Raw genomic sequence first — 18,795 nt, forward strand, 5'->3', positions numbered from 1 at the left:
ACAGTTTCATAATTGCATTATTTGAATACTCTCCCAAGCAGTACCTGAGCCTGGAATCTGCAAAATGTGGATGCTGGCTGACTCTAGAGAGCAGGGCAGTTCTGCCATGCCCCTCCAGACAAGCCTAAGCACATGGAGCAACTGCTGCAGGCTTTTTCTACCATGGAAGTTCTGGGCTTCTCCCAAGAGACTGTAAATAGAGAATCCTGTTGGAACCAAAGCCCAAGATAGCATTTTACATTTCCAATGTTTAACTTTTTCTTCTTTCTCGCACCGTGTCATTAAGTGTTTACAAGGATGATTAATGACTGCGGCTGCCAACTGTTAACGAACGGCATCTCTGTTCAGAGCTGCACTCCAGTGTCTGGCAAGCACTGTGCAGAGACAAGGTTACTCCAACATCCTTGAGCCCCAGCACCCTGGGAAGCTCCTGCTTCCAAGACAGAAGGCAATGGGATGCATCTCCTGCAGACAAGGTATCTTGCTGTCCAAAGTAGCTAACAGGTAATGAGGCAGCAGCTTCACCACCTCTGTCAGGGAACACGGGAGTTCAGCTGGGGCACCTGGAGGGTGGCTCTGTGCAGCCCTGCTTTGAGAACCCAGCCCCACTCCCATGGAAGGGAGCCAAGATCCAGTGCTTGCAAAATTCTCACTCAAGCTGCACTGCCAGCACACCGAGCCAGAAGCCTTTGCTCCATCCACTCACTGAAACCAAACAGGATCTGCATTTCACAAACCCTAAAATGGTTCATAGTGAACAACAACTTAGAGTGAGGAACTCCCTCACAAGCACAAAGCACTGCAGAAGTTTCTCACAACTATCTCATTTGTCTTAATGTGAGAAATAATATGAAAGCCTCATCTCTATCCTCTCCTAGAGCTGGAGAAATAAGCACAATGCACCTTTGCAGGCATTTAAAAAATGTAAATCTGTAATTAAATTGCTAGGCTTAACTTAAGATTTTCTATCTCTGGTAAAAAAAATTGAATTAGACGGAACACTTCCTTCAGTAGGAAATATAAAACCGCTATAAACTTGATTTAAGACAAGATGACATCTTGGTATGGAAATGTATTTCCATCAAACATTTCAGTTGCAAATGCACGATCCGATGGAAAGCAAGCACCTCAATAACATGTTTGAACCATTTTTAAGCGCTCCATTTCTCTCACTGCTCATCACGTGATTTTACTACATGGAAAGTCATCCACAGCCCACCGAGCTCTCAGAGGACACAGTTTCTCCCTCCCAACTACCCAACCCTGAGTAACATCTGACCATCATTTTCAAGCTGCAGTCCTAAGTGCTCAGAAAAAGCTATTTGCAGTGTTCCCATGGCGATGCTCTACCCTGGCTGCTCCTTGACCTCTGCACCAGCAGCACCAAGAACTCGATGGGAGTCCAGTCCCAGTGGCTGCACATGCTCATTCTGCTGCCCACCACCCCCACAGCTGGGAACACCTGTGTTCTGGGCTTTAGGGCCACAAGAGACAGGCAAGAGCTGTGTTCAAGTTTCCTTGATCCATCCCCATGCGAAGGAGCACAAAGGGAACGCTTAGGAGTCGGGTTGTGGCTGGGTTAGGGGGTTTGGCCCCCACCACCCTGGGCATGAACCCAACACCAATGTCTGCTACACTCAGGCTCTGCAGCTCGTGGTGAGACTTGACACCCGTGACTGCCCAACATGCACCATTTGAGAGAGGACAGCATTGTCACACGTGTTCAGATCTGTAAGTTGTTTAGGCATTTCATTTCTTTTCCATCTTTTACTAAACTTCCCTGTCCAGGAGACACCTCAAACACAGGACAAAGGATTCTGAAATCAGTACAAAAATTCTGGAAATAACACTGTATAAAAATACAACTTTTTCTTCTCTATTTTACAACTTCTGTCTTCACTAGCACAGGCAGAACACCTGTGTACTCAGATGAAAAAATTTATTCCCTTAGGAATGCCTCGGGAATGTGGTCCAACATTATTATTCAATTATACCCTAAGAAAATTTCAAGTTTTATAACAGTGCACAGAATTAAACTTTCAGATTGGGGGTGGGGAAGGCAGTAAAATCTGGAAGCTCAGCTCCTTCCTCCCCCGTAATTAACACAAATTTCCAAGACTTCATCTAGGCATAAGACTCTGGCTTTTTCTATTTTCCCCCCCCTCTGAGCTAGTGGGGCCAAAAAATCTCTGGCCACAAGAAAAGCTCTTTCATTTAAATCATGCAACAGGGATACTGCACCAGCCACACCACACCACAAAGGCTGGCAGAGTCAGCACGAGCTACAACCCATGGACAGACCCAGCTCCATATCCACATGGCATAACAGCCTCAGTGAGAGATTTGTGAAGAGGGGATACAAATGAGAGAGAGGAATCTGACATTCAATAAGACTGGCAGGGGCTGAATCTGGTTTTAATGTCTCAGCTGATGACCTGTGTCGATCAGCAAACAATCCATCCAGAATTACAGCACCAGACAATCCCACGCCAGCAATATACACTGGCAGAGCTGCTCAAACCTTGCTCCCAAAAACACTGACACGACCCTTAGGAGAAAAGCCACACTACCAAATTCCCCTCTAACCTAATACACCACACCAAGCACCTACACATTCCTGCTTCTGCTCATGAATAATAACTGTTTTCAGCTGCATAATGAACTTTGCCACATCCTGCACTCACAGGAAGCTCCACACACCAATCCTACCCAAAGCCATGTGTGCACAAAGTTCTACACTGGGGACAGCAGCAACATTAAAGTGACTAAACCCCACCACAAGCAGCTCTTTACAGTAAGAGGGAAGAGCATCATTCTGTCACAAACCTGTGCAGAGCTTGCTTGCCCCCAGCTGTGTTTGTCCAAACATCATCCGTCAGAGCCACTAGAATTGTCACTGCTCCATGCCCTGTCCCCATCAATACAAACATTATCACAGAATAAACTGCAACCCACATTTTCTATGATTTACATTTTAATTCAAATGATCCATGACAAAAACACCTACACAAAAAAGCCAAGGCCAGCAACTGCCCCGAAGACCCGATTCATTCTCTCACAGTACTGGGTATGTTAAAAATAAATACCTGATTGTAACTTCCAGACACCAAAAGGAAGAGGGGTAAGGACTCCAATTTTGAAAAATACACACAGTCACTGCTCTGTTATTGATTCTACGCTCAGCAAACACACACACAGAAGTGAGCTGTGTTTGATCCTGCACTCAGCTGCCACTTGCAGGTGTTAAACTCATGAGCACAGGTTCTGTTAACAAGTTTAGATCTACAAACGAGGGATCAGAGGAACAGGACCAGTCAGCTCTCAACAAGCAGACACTAACTGGAGTTTTACAGTAATTTCTCTAAGTGGATTTCCTCTATTATTAAGTGATTCCCATAAATATGGCAAGACAGAGCTACTAAAAACTAAAACTACACACTGTGGGTATTGCCATGGGACATTCAGCATTGCTGCACAGCAGGAATAAAGCCTAGGGATTGTAGAGCTACCTAGGTTATTCTTTAACTTCACCTTGGTCCACAGAATTTAAAAGACTTCTTTTTTATTTAAATTACCCCAACCATAATGCAGTAACAGGTGATCTGTGAACCAGCATACTCAGAGTAACTGGATTCCAGTAAAAAACAGCCAGTTCTATGTTTTCCTTATTCTTAACGAGATTCTCAACTCAGACAGAGGTAAGCTGGTTATTTCCCAGGACCCTGGGCGGCAGGAAAGAACACACACCACTTTTTTGTTCGTAAGTCTTCATGCACAGGAAAGTAACACTTTATTCCTCATGGTACAAACACACCTATCTAATTTTAAACCATTTTGAAACAGGTCATTAAGGTGATGTGAAATTTGACTCTGAGACAAGTCACACACACAAACAATAGACTCCTAGAAGTCTAAAATAGAAGTCAACTTCCACATTTGCCTTCAAGTCTCACTTAAAGCTTACTTTCAGTACGTACTAGGACTCATTATTTATGGAACAGGTTCCAGAGCCAGGGAATTCATATCCTGTAACTTGCACGGCATGCTCTTACGAAATAATCCATAAGCATTAAGTAAGCTGGTACACTTAAGAATAAGTAAGAGATTTAACTACCTCGTTAGTGTTCCAGCGGTGCCTCTCTTTCGGTAAACTTGAACATTTTGGTAGACATTCAAGCAGCTTCTTCGGTAAAAAGATTTTTACATGACTGCCATTGCTGTTCCCATGATCATCTAGAAAAAAGAGGAGATACATGATGTATATACAGGAGAATGCATGGCTGCAACCAGGAGACTCAAGCGATGACAAGACTTGGAAACCCCCCCAGTTCTCCTGTCCAAAAAGAGCAATTTGCCATGCCAATAAGACAAATAACTTTTTCTGTTGAAACTGCAACTTTATTTCAGAAATATAAATACAGTTTAATTATTTCCGTTGCAAAGTTTTAGAAGAACTTCAATGAATTTGGACACAAGGAGCCTGCGTGTGCTTACCTGTGGCTATTTTAGCTCATTATTTCCCTCAGTGGCAAATTTTAAAAGCAACAGCAACAAAACACTGTAGAAGCTGTGACCACAGCGGCACGACCTGCCAGGGAAGTCATAAATGAAGTTCACACTTGACAGGATTTGCAAGTAAATAAGCACCGAGCCCCAGCACCTGCTATAATTTTGTCAAGCTGCAGCAGAAATGCAACTCAAGCTCTGTTAGTTCATTTAAAACTAAAACACTCCATACCTGATCAAACCCAGGTTACTTCTATTTCCATTCACAACTCAGAAAGTAAATGCAGTTCCTCAACATAAGAGTGAGGAAGAGGAATGAAAATTTTCCTATCTCACCATGCTCAAGGGTCTCAAAAGCAGAAATTCTAAATAATACAAAATTATTCTTTTTTACTGCTAAATATGTAGAAGGTGCATCAATTCCCCTTAAAAGACCCAAATCCCAAAAAGCCCACACCAGCATCACCTTGAAGGTGTCTATCACTCTCTAACACCATTGAAAGAATCAAAGCACCCATGAAAACCACGTGTTTATCAACCAAATCAGTCCCCACAGGAAAGGGAACTGGAACAGCAGCATAAGAGAGACTGTCCACAATGCAGAACTTGATCTGTTCTCCCTCCAAACACACCATATCTCTGTCATCTTCCACCAGCCTCATGCATCCCATGACACATCCTGGGCAGTGCTACACAAGCAGTACAGTTACTCACTGGCATTATACCCTACAAAATTAATTTATAGTCATTTCCCAGTTGGAAATGTACAGAAAAAGGATATTAACTTCATTTTACACATATAACCATTTTATATCCTAAAGCACATGCCAGCACTATGATAAAACTCCTCTGCAATTCCGTACAACACAGACATTCCCTGTGACCTGCAGTGAACCCGACCGAGCCTGGCCCACGATCGTTCTTAGGAATTACTTAGGATTGCAGAGACTTCACACCAGCATCCAGACATCCCTGGTATTCTTAAAGCTTGATTAGACTCTTGGATGTGTCAAGTTCAACAATATACATGCTGTTAAATCAACTGCTCGTGCAAGCCCAGCAGATGAGTTTACAAGATAAGCAGCGATGTGTATGATAAACGTGAGCTGCTCTGTAATTTATGAGTCCTGCACGCTCCCTGAGTTACTGGGAACTTTACTGTGCAACTGTGTTGGACTAAATCAACAGGGCTGCCACTTCCCAACTTCCTCCTGGGCAAGGAGCAGCCAGGCAGGATTGATTTCTGCTGGACTGCTAAAGAAATCAGGGAGAGGGTGCTCTCCATTACGCCATTCCAGGATTTCTATCTGGATATTGAGTATTTCAGACCATGACTCTGTTGCCTTTAGTTTTAGCTTTCATATTTGTCAGATTCTGTACTGCATTAGTATATAACTCTGAACTCCATATAAAGTGTTAGCAAGTTCTCCTCACAGTTCAGTCACACAAAACAATCCTTTTCCAGCCCAAGAACCAACCGTTGCAGCTTCAGGCCCAAAAAGCATAAACAATAGCGAACTGAAGAGAGCAAACTGGGAAGATGGGACTGCATAACCTAAAGCTGTAATCAGACAATTGTAATTAATCCCAATATGTAAGTGGACCAAAACTTATAAAAGTGTGAAAACTCCTGACCCACCGTCCACCTTGGGTGTAGCTTCGGTCAGGCTCTTGCACTGCCCAAGGTGTATTATTAGATGGCCTTTTAATAAATCTACTTTATTCCTTTAACACTGTCTAGCCTCTGTTCTAGGTAGCCTCAAAAGGTATCAGCTCTACAGGGGTTTTGGCCACATGCTTTCCCCAGCCAATCCTCTGCACGTATGACTGTCACCGCTATTTCCCTGCACTTGGGCCACTCAAAGCCTCACAGACACCCAAGTTGTGATACCTGGGGTTATCCACAAAAACACAACTTGCCTGTGGCAAAGACCAGAGCCAAGCAAGGCCTGCCATGCCAGCAGCTCCCAGCCATTTCCAGATCCACCTCCCAGTGCAGCCACTACTCACTTCTCACTCCCTGCATTCATTTTACACCATTTCCATTTCTCATTCAAAACATTGCACTGCTCTACATTCAATTCATTAAGGCGCAAAGTATTTTACAGCACACATTATTGCTTTTATCAGCCAAACTACATCCCAGTTACATCTCATCAGCTTATTTTCCATGGGCACATTTTAATTGACATTAATTGTATTACTTCCCCTTACCTCCGTATCAGTCAAGCCCTCTATCACTCATTCCATTATTTTGCAGGGCTGGCAGACCTCTAATTATTCAGCTCGTTTTATTAACTTTCTTCCATTGTCATCAATTATCAGTATTATTAATCCAGAAAGTGCCTATGGATAATAGAGCCCTTTAAAATGTTGTGGTAGAAGTTGTCAGAACTTGCTGACGCTAAACCTTCCAACTCCTGTTGTTAGCATCTCCCACCTTCTGTTATTACAGCAATGGAAGGTCATTCTCACCATCCTGTAACACGACTACATCTCACGGATGCCTCCCTTTGCTGCATTTAGCAATGGCATTTCCTCACTCCAAAAAAATCCCCTATGTGAAAAACAACTGCCTCCTGCCTCAATCCAACCAGCTTTTCGTTATGGACTCCTGAAGCCGTGCGGTCAGAACAACACACAACCATCACAGTATGGGATGCAAATCCTAAATCCAGTGACCTCTAAACCAGGTCTGACCTTGGAAAAGGATGAAATCAGCCAACCAGCTATATGAGTGAAGAACCCAAAGCCCCAAATGATGTACACACACTTGCTTTCCAACTTGCTTCTCAGTCCTCTGGAATGAACCCATAGTCCCAAACGATGTACACACATTTGCCTTCAAACTTGCTTCTCAGTCCTCTGGAATTACACAATATATTCCTACAGGGAGGAATGTCTGGGGAAGCTGGGAACAGGAGAGGAGAAGAGGATTATTCACCCAGTAGCACTGAGGGTACTGGTGGAACAAGAGGTCCCGTTCCTCACAAATAACACCATGACATTTTTAAGGAGGTGGAGCAACACCCCCTCACATCAAATCTGCCATTGCTAGTGCAGCTGATGAGCCCATCCACCACCATGGGGGCTCCTGGTGAAGGCAGAAGAACAAGGGTCCACATTGCTCTGCAGCCCTGCTCATCCAGCACGGCAGGCAGAGTACCCAGCAGGCAAACTCCTCCATTTATCGCCAAGTAAAATTTCTTCGGTAGCTAAAAGCAGGAGCTGCAACATCCCAGCACTGATTTGGTTTTAATATCTGCAAATTCAGATTTTTACTTGAACCTTCTCCTCATTTATTTTTGCCACGGGTGCAACTAACAACACCAAGATCTGCAAATCAATCCAGTGTCAATAAAAAGTGTCTGTGCAAGCAGAGCCACAATGCACGGGAAGGATTTGCCAGTAAAGCTCTATCAACACGGGGGTTTTTAGTGCAGAGCTGGCCACAGCTCAAAAATGTTTCCCAAGGCAGGCACAGCCACAGCTGAGAACTCAAGTAAGGAAGCTACAGACTAAAATACAGCAGCCTACAATGTGTCCTGTTATAATTCAGGATGAAAGTGCAAAATTTAAGTTCCATTAGCAATCTTCAAGATTACTTATTAGCAAACCAGAAACTCATGTAGAATTAAGAAAGTGTAAGTATTATAAAGTTCATGGAAAGTTCCACATTAATTATACCACATAAACCCTTCGTCATTTTATGGGTTTCTTCATGCTCCTTGCACTTTATCCTCCCAAGGGATGCACCACGGGCCATAAAACTTTGAAGTGCACAACAGCAAATCACAGAGAGTCTGTGCTCTACCCCCACTCTCCAAACAACCCCTTACCCCCTTTTCTTTTTCTTTAACTGGTTCTTAAATCTTTGGAGATCCTGGAGGTGAATTTAGACCTGCAGCCCCATTAACTACCACAGTTTGCCTATATAATATGTAATTAGAAAAGAAAGAAATAGCCAAAAGGGTGTTCATCAGCTGGTGATCTGCAGACAGGTCTATTCTGGAAATAAATAACAAGTAAGCTATAAACTCACAAACACAAGTTTTATAAACCCATTATTATGAAATAATAACTTAGGGCTAGTCATGTCCTTAACAACCTCAAGAGAGGGAAGAGGTGTTTAAACATTACAAATGGGCACTTTAGTAGAAAACAAACTACTAAAATCCCAATATCATGCTTATTTGGGGAAGGGACAGGCATCCAGCTGACCCTACCACCACTGACCAACCACTGCAGTGGCAGAGTTGCAGCCCTACAGTGAACAAGTGGTGCCACAAAAACACAGTGCACAGAGGCCACCATAGCCACCCAGTCACTTGCTGACCTCCAGACACAGACAGATCCAACAAACTCCACCTGGAAGAAATAAATGCAAAGAATTACTCCAGATCCAAACAACTGCAGGACTGCCATGCATATTTCTCACAGTTAAACTTCAATCCTGGCATCTTCCATCCATAAACAAGCAGCAACAGAAGCAAACCCAACAGTTCTTGGTCTGTTTGCTAGAAATATTTGTATCATTACAGTAGTAAATCTCTTGGCAACAAAAGCAGATTTCTAAATATCAATCAAGAGTGGCTAAGAGAAGATAACCAGGTCCAGCTCTGCAGTGCTGCTGTCTCAGCAGGGCTCCGCTGGATGCCAGCACTCGGTCAGACACTGGCTGAGCAAATGCATTCCCAGGCCTTCAGCACAGGATGCAGCCCAGGGCTGAGGGGAGCACCAAGGAAAGACTAATCAGTTCAGGCAAAGGTAAAAAATATACAAAAGGAGCAAAAAGACCAACACAAACCAGCATGTGCATGGCCATGACTGCTGCCTACACAGAATAAGCAAGGAAGGAAAAAACCCAGAAAGGATGAGGAGGAACTCACAGGAACGGTGGCAGTATGAAGGATTAGCAACAAAACAATTTTCCTCTAGAAGTTACTGAATCTAGCCTTAGTGCCTTGGAATATTTGTGATAAATACTTTGTTGCTATGACAAACTCTACAAACAATTCTAAAACCATAAGAAACACAAATATAGCTAAAGCTGCTGTTGTGCATCAGTGGCCCAGTTCTCCCCACATGCTACACCAAAGTCCCGTTGTCCTTTTCACATAGCATACAGTTTCTTGACATTTTATAACTAAATTCAGTGTGAACACTAGTTAGGTAAAACTGCAAAGGGCGCATTTTGGGGAAGGGTTGAGAACCAAATTTTCCCTAATGAAGGCCCACACACTGGCTGAGGGCTGGGTGACACAATCAGCTGTTTATTTCTCATGCCATACGCTCAGCGCCCAGCGCAACACTTCGGAGTCTACTTTCCCCCACCAGCAAAACAAGCTCCTCTTTCCCTCTCCCACCTAGGCAGGCTCCAAGCACTTGCTAATGGAGCAAGAGGAGAATTCCTTTACAGTCAGAAGGTGCATAAAAGGACCTACTCTAAAAGCAAACTTTGGGAGTGCTCAAAGAGCGCAGTCACTTCAGCCTCTCCTTGTAGCTTCTCATGTTCATACCTGACTTTCACTGCTTTGCTGCTGAATCTGACAAGTGCACCAGAACGATGAAACCATTGCTCACCACCACCAACTCTGGCTGAGACATGTCATCAACTCCTTCACTCCTTGGTTTTCACTAAAATTACATCATCAAATTCAACGGCAATGAAGTCAAAGTGTGGTGGATATTACTGGCCACGTCTAGCAAAAAATCAACCATCTTTCCAATACTACAGATGTTCTCAACACTCCAACACATTTCCCAGAAGTCCTCACATATTGGCTAAGGCTGGGGCAGTTACTTACTTTGACCCTACAGGCTGGCAGCCACCAGCAACAGATATTTTAACTTCTTTCTTTTCATACCACAAAGAGTTTGATTTTGGAAACCCACTTGGAGAGCTGGCTGGAAAAACCCAGCCCCCTGAACCAAAGCATGCGTTGTGAGCAGAAGGACAGCAAGCACTCCATGTCCAGTGAGAACAGTCTGCTGTCATTCATCCAGAGCCATGACTGCTCCTCAGCACCGAGTGGCCCTTCAGCATTGCCCTGGCAATAGGGCAGGTGCCGTACCCCAAAGGCACCAGCACCCGCAGGCAAACCTGCCTTTCCAAACCCACGGGGTTTAACACAGCACTAACACAACACAGGGCTGCCAGGAGCCAAGGAAGGTGAAAACAGGATGCAAAATGAGGGGAGAAAACTACAAAGCGAAAATTCAGCAAGGTGTGGAAGCGGAAGGCAGGGAACACCGAAGCTGCAGGAAGCTGCTGGAAGCACTGCATTTCAATTAAACAGCCTGGTATTCCACAAGCACTCCACCCAGCCTGGTATCACTCCTTAACAATGTTTGGGTTTGTTGGTTGGGTTTTTTTTCCTTTCAGACACATGTGGCTTATTGAAGCAGAGACAGAGAGACATTGAAAAAGAAAGGTCAAATTCCAGCTCCCTCTTTCTGAATGCTGTCTGGACAGAAGGAGGATAGCTACTGCCCCTTCCTCCAACAACACCCACCAATGTAAGGAGGTCTTTATAAGAGCCATTTAAGACCACTAGTAATGTAAGGTCAGCACTGAATCTTTAAATACTAAATTTAAAGGTATCCGATTTAACTGTACTTCTACATCATCGCTTCACTACATCATTTTCTGAAACAGAAAATGAAATCTGAGTTAATACAGCTCCAGGAAGATTTCCTACATATGTAGCTTTAAAATTAACACAAATAAACCAAAAAACCTTTAAGTAATTGTGAAAAATCATTAACAAGAAGAGATGCAGAATTAAATTTAAAAAACAGAGTTTTAAACAAGTCCTAAGCCTTGCATCAGGAATAACAGGATTGTAGTATCAAAACTACTCAAAAAACTGACCTCACAAACATATAGTTCCTCCTATATGAGGAAAAAAGGAATGAAACTCACTCCCTGAACCCGTCCTGTTGGCTGATAGCCCATGAAGAGGGTCTAGAAACTTCACCAGGAGAGAGTTTGCTTTCAATTCTGACAACAGAAATTTTGGTAAAATCCCAGTGCTGAGATTCAGCAAAAATTCTGGGGCAAGGAGTGGACTGAGCCGAGCGTCAAATGCTGCCTCCTCCCCGTGACAATCCAATCCTGCAGCACACAACCCCAGCCATCAGCACATCCTAAGTTCAGGTTTGTTTAGTAATAAAACCTGAGGTAACACTTCCACAAAGGAAGTGAATATTTTGCTGTTTAACAACCAAATCTGGAATGTTTTGTTGTCAAAAGGCTGTTGTTCCTCCAAAGCCACGAACATCTGAGGCTCCACTTGCCCTCTTCAGTCCGCCACCAGTACCCTCAGCTCAAGAGCTGCTGGCAGAAACACCACCTTCTCCTGCCATCCCACCTATGACCCTGCCTCAACTAACAGACAGAAAATTCAACAACTGCACCTAACCGAACTCAGCACACAACAAAATTCCGGGCCCCTGCACCAGCCACACGAAAAACACACAGGCACTACTCTCTGCAAAGCTCTCCGTTAGAGGTACCTGGCTGTGAGAACGCAAAATTAAAAGGCCGCCTGTGTACATTCTTCCCCTTTTGAATTTTAAATTAGAAAAAGGAAGTTTTTAGAAGGACCCCCTCCTTAGCACCCCCTGATCAAGTTCAGAGCTATCACAGCTGCCAAGATGGCACCGCCAAGGGTCAGTCTTCCCGGCTCAGCTCAGATGCACAAAACACAGCAGGAACTACAAAACCCACAAACCCTCTGCTGCAGGATGGCAAGAGCCGCTCGGTCACTGAAGCAGCCTTATCCTGCCCGAGGAAACCAGAAAAGAGGAAACTCACCCGAGTTTTCCAAGCCGTGGAACTCTCTCCTGCAGCCAGGGGACAGCGGCGCCAGCCTCATTCCAAACCTCAACTCCCGCCAGGGATCTCCCGCTGCTCCCGGAGCACAAAAAACCCCGACAGCAGCTCGGCAGGGAGCTCCAAAGCCAGGCAGGTCTGCAGAGCCGTGCGCTGCTGCTCAGAGGCTCGTCGCTGCTGCACCGCGCTGGGGGGATGGAGCAGGCGGCTCCCCAATGAAAGCAGCGCCGGCCCGTGAGCTGCCATTTACATCCGCTTTTAACTCATTGAAGTAACTAAAATCTAAAGCAACTTGTGTTCTCTCCACCAGCACCTGCACTACTGGTGAAACACTCTGCTTGAATCATGCCTTAAAAGCATTCCCATTTAAGTTTCTGACAGGTGGAGTTCAGGTTTAAGGAATGAATGGTTTATATGTCGTCTCCTTGAAAATCCACCGCAAAAGTAGGTCAGCGGGGGAGCAGCTCTGTGACTTCGTACGAGATCACCCCGGGCGCCGGTGCCGAGCCGGGGTTGCTCCGCTCCCACCTCCGCGATGCTCTGCACGGGCACAGAGCAGAGACAGCGCCGGCCCAGCCAGCAGAGACACCGGACAGCAGCGCCAGGCACACCGGCGGCACTGGCAGCTCCTGCACAGCCCGACTCGAAAGAGCAAACACAGCTGCTCAGCAAAGACACACCTCACCCGCTGCCCCCTTAAACTAGTTGCCAAGACCAAACATGACAAAAGTTGCAGTAAATAACAAGCGGAAAGGACAAGTTACCTTCCCAGCCAGAGAGCACTGACCTGCCTTGTCCGTAGAGCTGCAGCCTCACAGAGCTGAGCACACTGAAACCTGTGCTTTACACCGGAAAAATCCATCGTATGTTGGCACAGGAAGCCCGAAAAGTAAATCGAACCCGACTGTGCTTTAGTGACAATACTGTTACCCCCAAGAGAATGAAAACGTCACAATCTGAGCCAGGAAGTCCAGGTGAACGCTCGCTCTCTTCTCGCTCACACCTCCGTTAGCCAGGTGGCATTTCACTACTTCAGCGCAGCTAATCATGTACTTCAACGCAAGTGAGAAAAGAATGAAGCCCGACGTTTTCCAGACCAAAGCAAAGATCGAACTAATGGATTTGGGAGCATCAAAGAGATTAGTAAAAGATGAAGCCAACAACACTCAAAATCACCTCTACTACTTAAATTTTAGATTTCTGCAGTGCCTTTGAATTTCACGGCGCAATCAAAACTCAAACCTATGCCCAGAGGGCTCTACAACCACCAAGAAACAACCCAAAAAATATATTCCCAAAGCAATCTGAGAAAAAAAATCCAGACAAAAGGTGGGATAAGAACCCGTGAATTCTATGAAGGGGTTTCCCAGTAAAGAATGCAAATGGGTTGCAGGCGAGGGTGTACATGTGCTGTGGCGAATAAAGAAAAAAGAATCCCTATTACTTACTACTAAACACCGTTCCTTGAGGTGCCCAACTACCAGGCCAATCCCTGGGGTGCTGGAATGTTCAACCGGATTTAGGCAGGGGATGTGAACTGCCCTCTGCTCTCTCCTCCCGCCCCTGTAAAATGGAGGCGGCGACACCGGTACCGGCCACGACCACCCGGCCGGCGGAGTCCGGGGTAGCACCGCTGCCCAAGCGGGCCGGGACAAACTTACCCCAAATAACGCGAAATATCCAAACCGCCTCCCGGCGAACCCGGGCCACGGCCCCGCTCCCGCCGGGCCGGGGGCAGGAGCGGCAGCAGAGCGGCGCTTCCCCCTTGCGGACGCGCCGGCCCCGCTCCCGCCGCGCCGGCAACTTTCGGCCTCAGTCGGGCGCCCCGGGGCTCCCGGCGGGGCCGGGCCCGCGCCGCGCTCACCTTCGCGCCCGCCGCTCCGCCCGCCCCCGGCCCGCCCGCGGCGCGGAGGCCCCGGTCTGGCGGGGCCGCGGCCAAGGCCACCCTGCTTCAGACGAGCGCGCGCCCGCGAGGCACGTGCGCCGCCGCCGCGGGGGGGGCGGCGGGGGCGGCCCGGCCCGGCCGTGGCGAGCGGCGGCCCCGCGCCGGCCGCGCCGCCGGGGCCTCCATGTTGGCGGCGGGCGGGCACGTGCCGGCGGGCGGCGGGAGGCGGGCCCGGGCCCGGGCCCGGGCCGGCTCGGCCGCCGCGGCCCCCGCGCCACGCGGCCTTGCTGCCGCACATGGCCCGCCCGCCGGTCCAGCCCGGCCCGGCCCCGCGGGGGCGCCGCCGCCGCAAACTTCGCGCCGCGCGGCCCGGCCTGTGCCGCCGCCACCGCCCCGCGGCGGGGCCGTGGTGGGGGGCGGGGGCGGCCCAGCGGGCAGGCCGGGCGCGGGGCCCGGCGCGGGGCGGGGGCGGCCCGGCCGCGTTCTCACCTTCCGGCTTGTTTTCGGCGGCCATTTCCCCTCCGCGCGCCACATCCTCCTCCGCCTCCTCGCGACCGGGACCAGGCGCGCGCCGCCTCCTCCCGCGCCGCCGCCGGCCCGGCCGCCCCGCGCGCACCGCGCACGCCCCGCGCCTCCCATTGGTCAATCTGCCGCACTGACATCCCCGGTGGCCAATCGTGGCAGGCCGGGGGCGGGTCCCCGGAGGGGATGGGCGCGATTGACACAGCGCCCCGCCAATGGCAGCGCGGCAGCGCTTCAGTGGCACGCGCCTCAGCCATTCAGCGGCGGCGCTGGGCGGGCGAGCGGGGGCGGGACGGAACGCGTGATCGACGGCCGCAGCAGCCACTGGAGGGCCGAGGGCACGCAACCGACGGCCGCCGGGACCAATCGCTCCGCGGGAAAGGCGGGACTAAGCGGCTGACGCACGGTGCCGCGCGCGCCGGCGGCCAACCAGCAGCGCCGTCCGCCAGACTGACGGCGCGCGGCACCAATGGGGCGCGCGGCCCGCCCGGCCGGCCGGCAGCGGCCCCGGCCCCGCCCACTGGCTGCGCGCGGCCCCGGCCCCGCCCACTGGCTGCGCGCGGCCCCGGCGGGCACCGCCCCCCCCGCGCCCGGTGACCCCAAACAAAGGCGGCGATTGGCGCGGCCGCCAGTCCCCGCCCGGCGGAGCCGCCCCGCCCCGCGCACCGGAGCCGAGGCTACACCGGGAGAGCGAAATTACCGCCGCCGAGACGCCCCGGGGCCGTTTTGTGCGAGGCGCCACCTGCGACCCGCGTTTGTCACCGCCCTCAGTAACGCCGAAGCGGCGTGCCCTGGTCAGAGCGTCTGCCCCGCTGAGCCGGTCCCAGCGCTTCCGGGAGGGACGGAGGAGCCCCTAGAGCGGAGAAGCGAGGAGCAGCTCCCAGGCTCTACCCCCTTTCTAAGTGGCGGACGAAGCCCGGGAGCTGTTGCCCTGCCCTGACCGGCGGCCCCGAGGCTGCAAAAGTTATCTCCCCATTTTTCAGTAGTGCTGAATATTCGGGGTGCTGTAGGCCCTCTTCCACAACCGCATCGTTCTGGGGTGCAAAGCACGTTGCTCGGGTGAAACAGGCGTTCTTGGCACTGTGCAGGGAGATGAGGATTTGTGATTTGCAGAGAGAACCAAGTTACAGTGGCCAACGGAGATGTTAAGGGTTTAAGGGAGTCCTGCCCATCCCTCGGGCACAGTCTGTGAGACAGTGTCACAGATCCCACTCGGCATACACTGCATGGGGCCGGGGGGGAGTGAAGGGGCTCCCACGACATGAAGGAAATCGCTCTCTTCTTCTCAAAACTGACGTAGCCCAAGGAGTGGCATGTTCTGGCCCGGCTGAGCCTGCCCCATCTCTGTCAAAGCTTGATGAGCACGGGCACTTCAGCCTCCTTGAGCAGAGCCCTGCAGAACTGCACCACAGCTAATGCCTGCACAATGCAAACCAAGACTGCAACGGTTGTTTCCTTTGATGTGTGTGACTAAACACACAAAAGGGATATTTTCCCTTAGATCCTCCTGGGAGCAGAACTTCTTTAAAAAGACCTGTTGGTGCTTTGGCTTTGCTAAGGACCGAAGCTGTTTCCAAGCCCAGACGAAAGGAGGATGGTGTGATGGGCCTCTTCTAAGACAGAAGAAAGGAAAATTCCTTTTTCCTATTTTCAGCAGCTGCTAATCTCGTGGAGCGTGAAAGGCACATTGATGAAGAGGCTCCAGAATGACAGGCTCACTCCCGACGGTCAGAAAGCTCATCTGGTACAATGTCCTATAAATACCCACAAATACTAATGCAGCCACAGGATCAGCTAAGACAGTTGTTTCCTTCAGCGTGTCAAAATATGCTGGAAATGGAAACTTTTCTAGTTGCCACACTGGCAAAGAGCTACCATTTTCTTGAGGAATTCTAGGGAATTTATGTCTCTCCTTGGTTATTCTTTCAAGGTGATCCATATGCTTAGCAGAGACATGATGTAGCCATACAGCTGTTGTACTTCATAGTTAGCATTATAGCAGAAGATAATATCAGATTAACAGAGGCATCCCTTGGTGCTGAGGGACAGGAAGCAACTTCCTGATGCAAGTCAGGGACCCTTGGTTGATGCCTCACAGAGGTGTGGAGGGCCAGTCCATGCTGAGTTCCTCCCCAGTACTCCCCTCAGAGTGGCAGGTGCTGGAGCTATGGACAGACCTGCCTTGCCACCTCTTCTTCAGCAAGAAATGGGCACCTGGCTTAGCCAAGGAGCACAGCCTGCAGTGCTTCTGCCCTGAGCCAGCTCACCTCCAGCCCCTGTGATATCAGGCCAGCATTCCTAGGCGGCTTGAGTTTCCATGTGGGTATCCAGGCAAGACCAAGTAATGAAAAGAGATGAGAGAAATTATGGGACCAACATTGACACAGCTCCTCACTGGTACCAAACACAGGGATGCTGGAGAGCTGTTGGGTTTGTTTTTGCAGCCCCCCCATGCAAGTGGCAGGAACTCAGGCTGCTCCCCGCAAACACACAGCAACTGCTGCCACAAACAACCTTCCTGTTCTTGCCAAGGGAATCTGGCACAACCGTTCATTCCAGTCACAGCCCTCGCTGCAGTATTCACTGACACCCTTTGGACAGGGACTGTCCATGTAACCATGGGGACTCCAACATGGGTCACATCACCCTGACATCACCCACAACCTAAATGAAATGCCAAGTCAGCTCTGTGTGTGCACATATGAGTGTACATCTGTCTCTTCCCTCCAAGGCTTGAGCAGTTCCTTCTGTGCTTCTATGGCTCATTAAAGCAACAAGGTCCATGCTCTGAAGGACAAGGTTGTTCAGGACTCTGCCTGCCTTCTCCTGGCCTGCACAGCCTGGGAACATAGGAAGTGCTGCTGCACTAGTTGGGAACAGCTCCGCTGCCAGGACTAACACAACCACCCTGACTCCACAGCAGTGTGTACCCCGCTCTATCTGTCTTGGGGAGCACTGCCTGGCTTTCCAGATCCTTCCTGGTCTGTAAAAACAATGAGAATTTGTGTCTATGAGGATGAATAAAGCATTTTTAAGGGGTTACTTGAAGCAGTGTATGAACTCTGTTCCATCTAGATAATGAATTCATTCTCCTCCTCAATAAGAGGTTTTCTACCGGGAGACACAAACCCCTAGTGAACTGTATCTCCCACACCTGAAATTACCTAATGTTAGGTGTTATTTCTGTACACATAGGTTACTACAGCAGTACATAGTTAATGTATACACACAGGTTACTTACAGCAGTGTGACCTATGTAATACCAGAGATACTACATGGGGAGTTTTTTCATCCAGCATGCCAGCAAAGCCCCAAATATTTTCATTTAATTCCTGTTCAATAAAGTGATAAGAAAGAAGCCATTTGAATTGAAGTGCTGCTGGTATCTTTGAAGTTCCCCAGCTCCCACTGTTTAAAACTCAGACCAATTGTTATCAAGGCAGAGAGGTACTGAACTGCACAAGACTCCGTGCATGGATGGTGTGGGATAAACTTGCTCGCTGTTACCTTTCCAGGGGCACACGCATAGAGCAACATCCAGCTGATAAGCAGCAATAGATGTGCCAGGAGTTTGTGCAGTCTGAATCATGAATAATTTTTATCAGCACACTGATAAAAGCCAATGCTGCGCTGGTGATTGGTGTCTGGGTTGGTATCATTAAAAGGGAGGTGAAATACCAAGTTCTTTTAAAATTCTTAATTGTCAATCCATGGCAGATGTGGGTCTGGCTTGGTTAATTAGGTTAATGTGATGATTTGGCATAGTGAGTTATATGCAGAAGTAAAACTGTTAAGAATATATTCAAATATCCTGTTATGGATATTCAGCAAATTACACATCGCTGTTGCTATGGCAAGCAGCACAAAGGAAAACAGTTCAAACAGGTTTAATAGTCATAATGACAATATTGGAACCCCATTTCTTGTGAATTGTTTGCACAAAGTTACTTCATTATTGAGAACAAGGAATGCCAAGTGTTTTCACAAAAATACTCTCACAAGTGTGAGAAGAGATGATTAGAAAAACTTCACGTGATAGAAATGA

General features: G+C 48.6%; 1 protein-coding gene across 4 annotated transcripts in view; it reads right to left on the reverse strand.

Annotated features, from left to right (window-relative positions):
- CAMTA1 (calmodulin binding transcription activator 1) overlaps window positions 1–18,795 on the reverse strand; it is a 237,283-nt gene that overhangs the window by 209,447 nt on the left and 9,041 nt on the right. For all 4 annotated transcript variants that reach the window (XM_053962596.1, XM_053962597.1, XM_053962594.1 and 1 more), the window contains exon 3: window positions 4,115–4,233. In XM_053962596.1, coding sequence (XP_053818571.1) covers window positions 4,115–4,233 — 119 coding nt within the window. The remainder of the gene's footprint in view (window positions 1–4,114; window positions 4,234–18,795) is intronic.

The sequence above is a fragment of the Vidua chalybeata genome, chromosome 22, assembly GCF_026979565.1.
Source record: "Vidua chalybeata isolate OUT-0048 chromosome 22, bVidCha1 merged haplotype, whole genome shotgun sequence".
Taxonomy (NCBI): domain Eukaryota; kingdom Metazoa; phylum Chordata; class Aves; order Passeriformes; family Viduidae; genus Vidua; species Vidua chalybeata.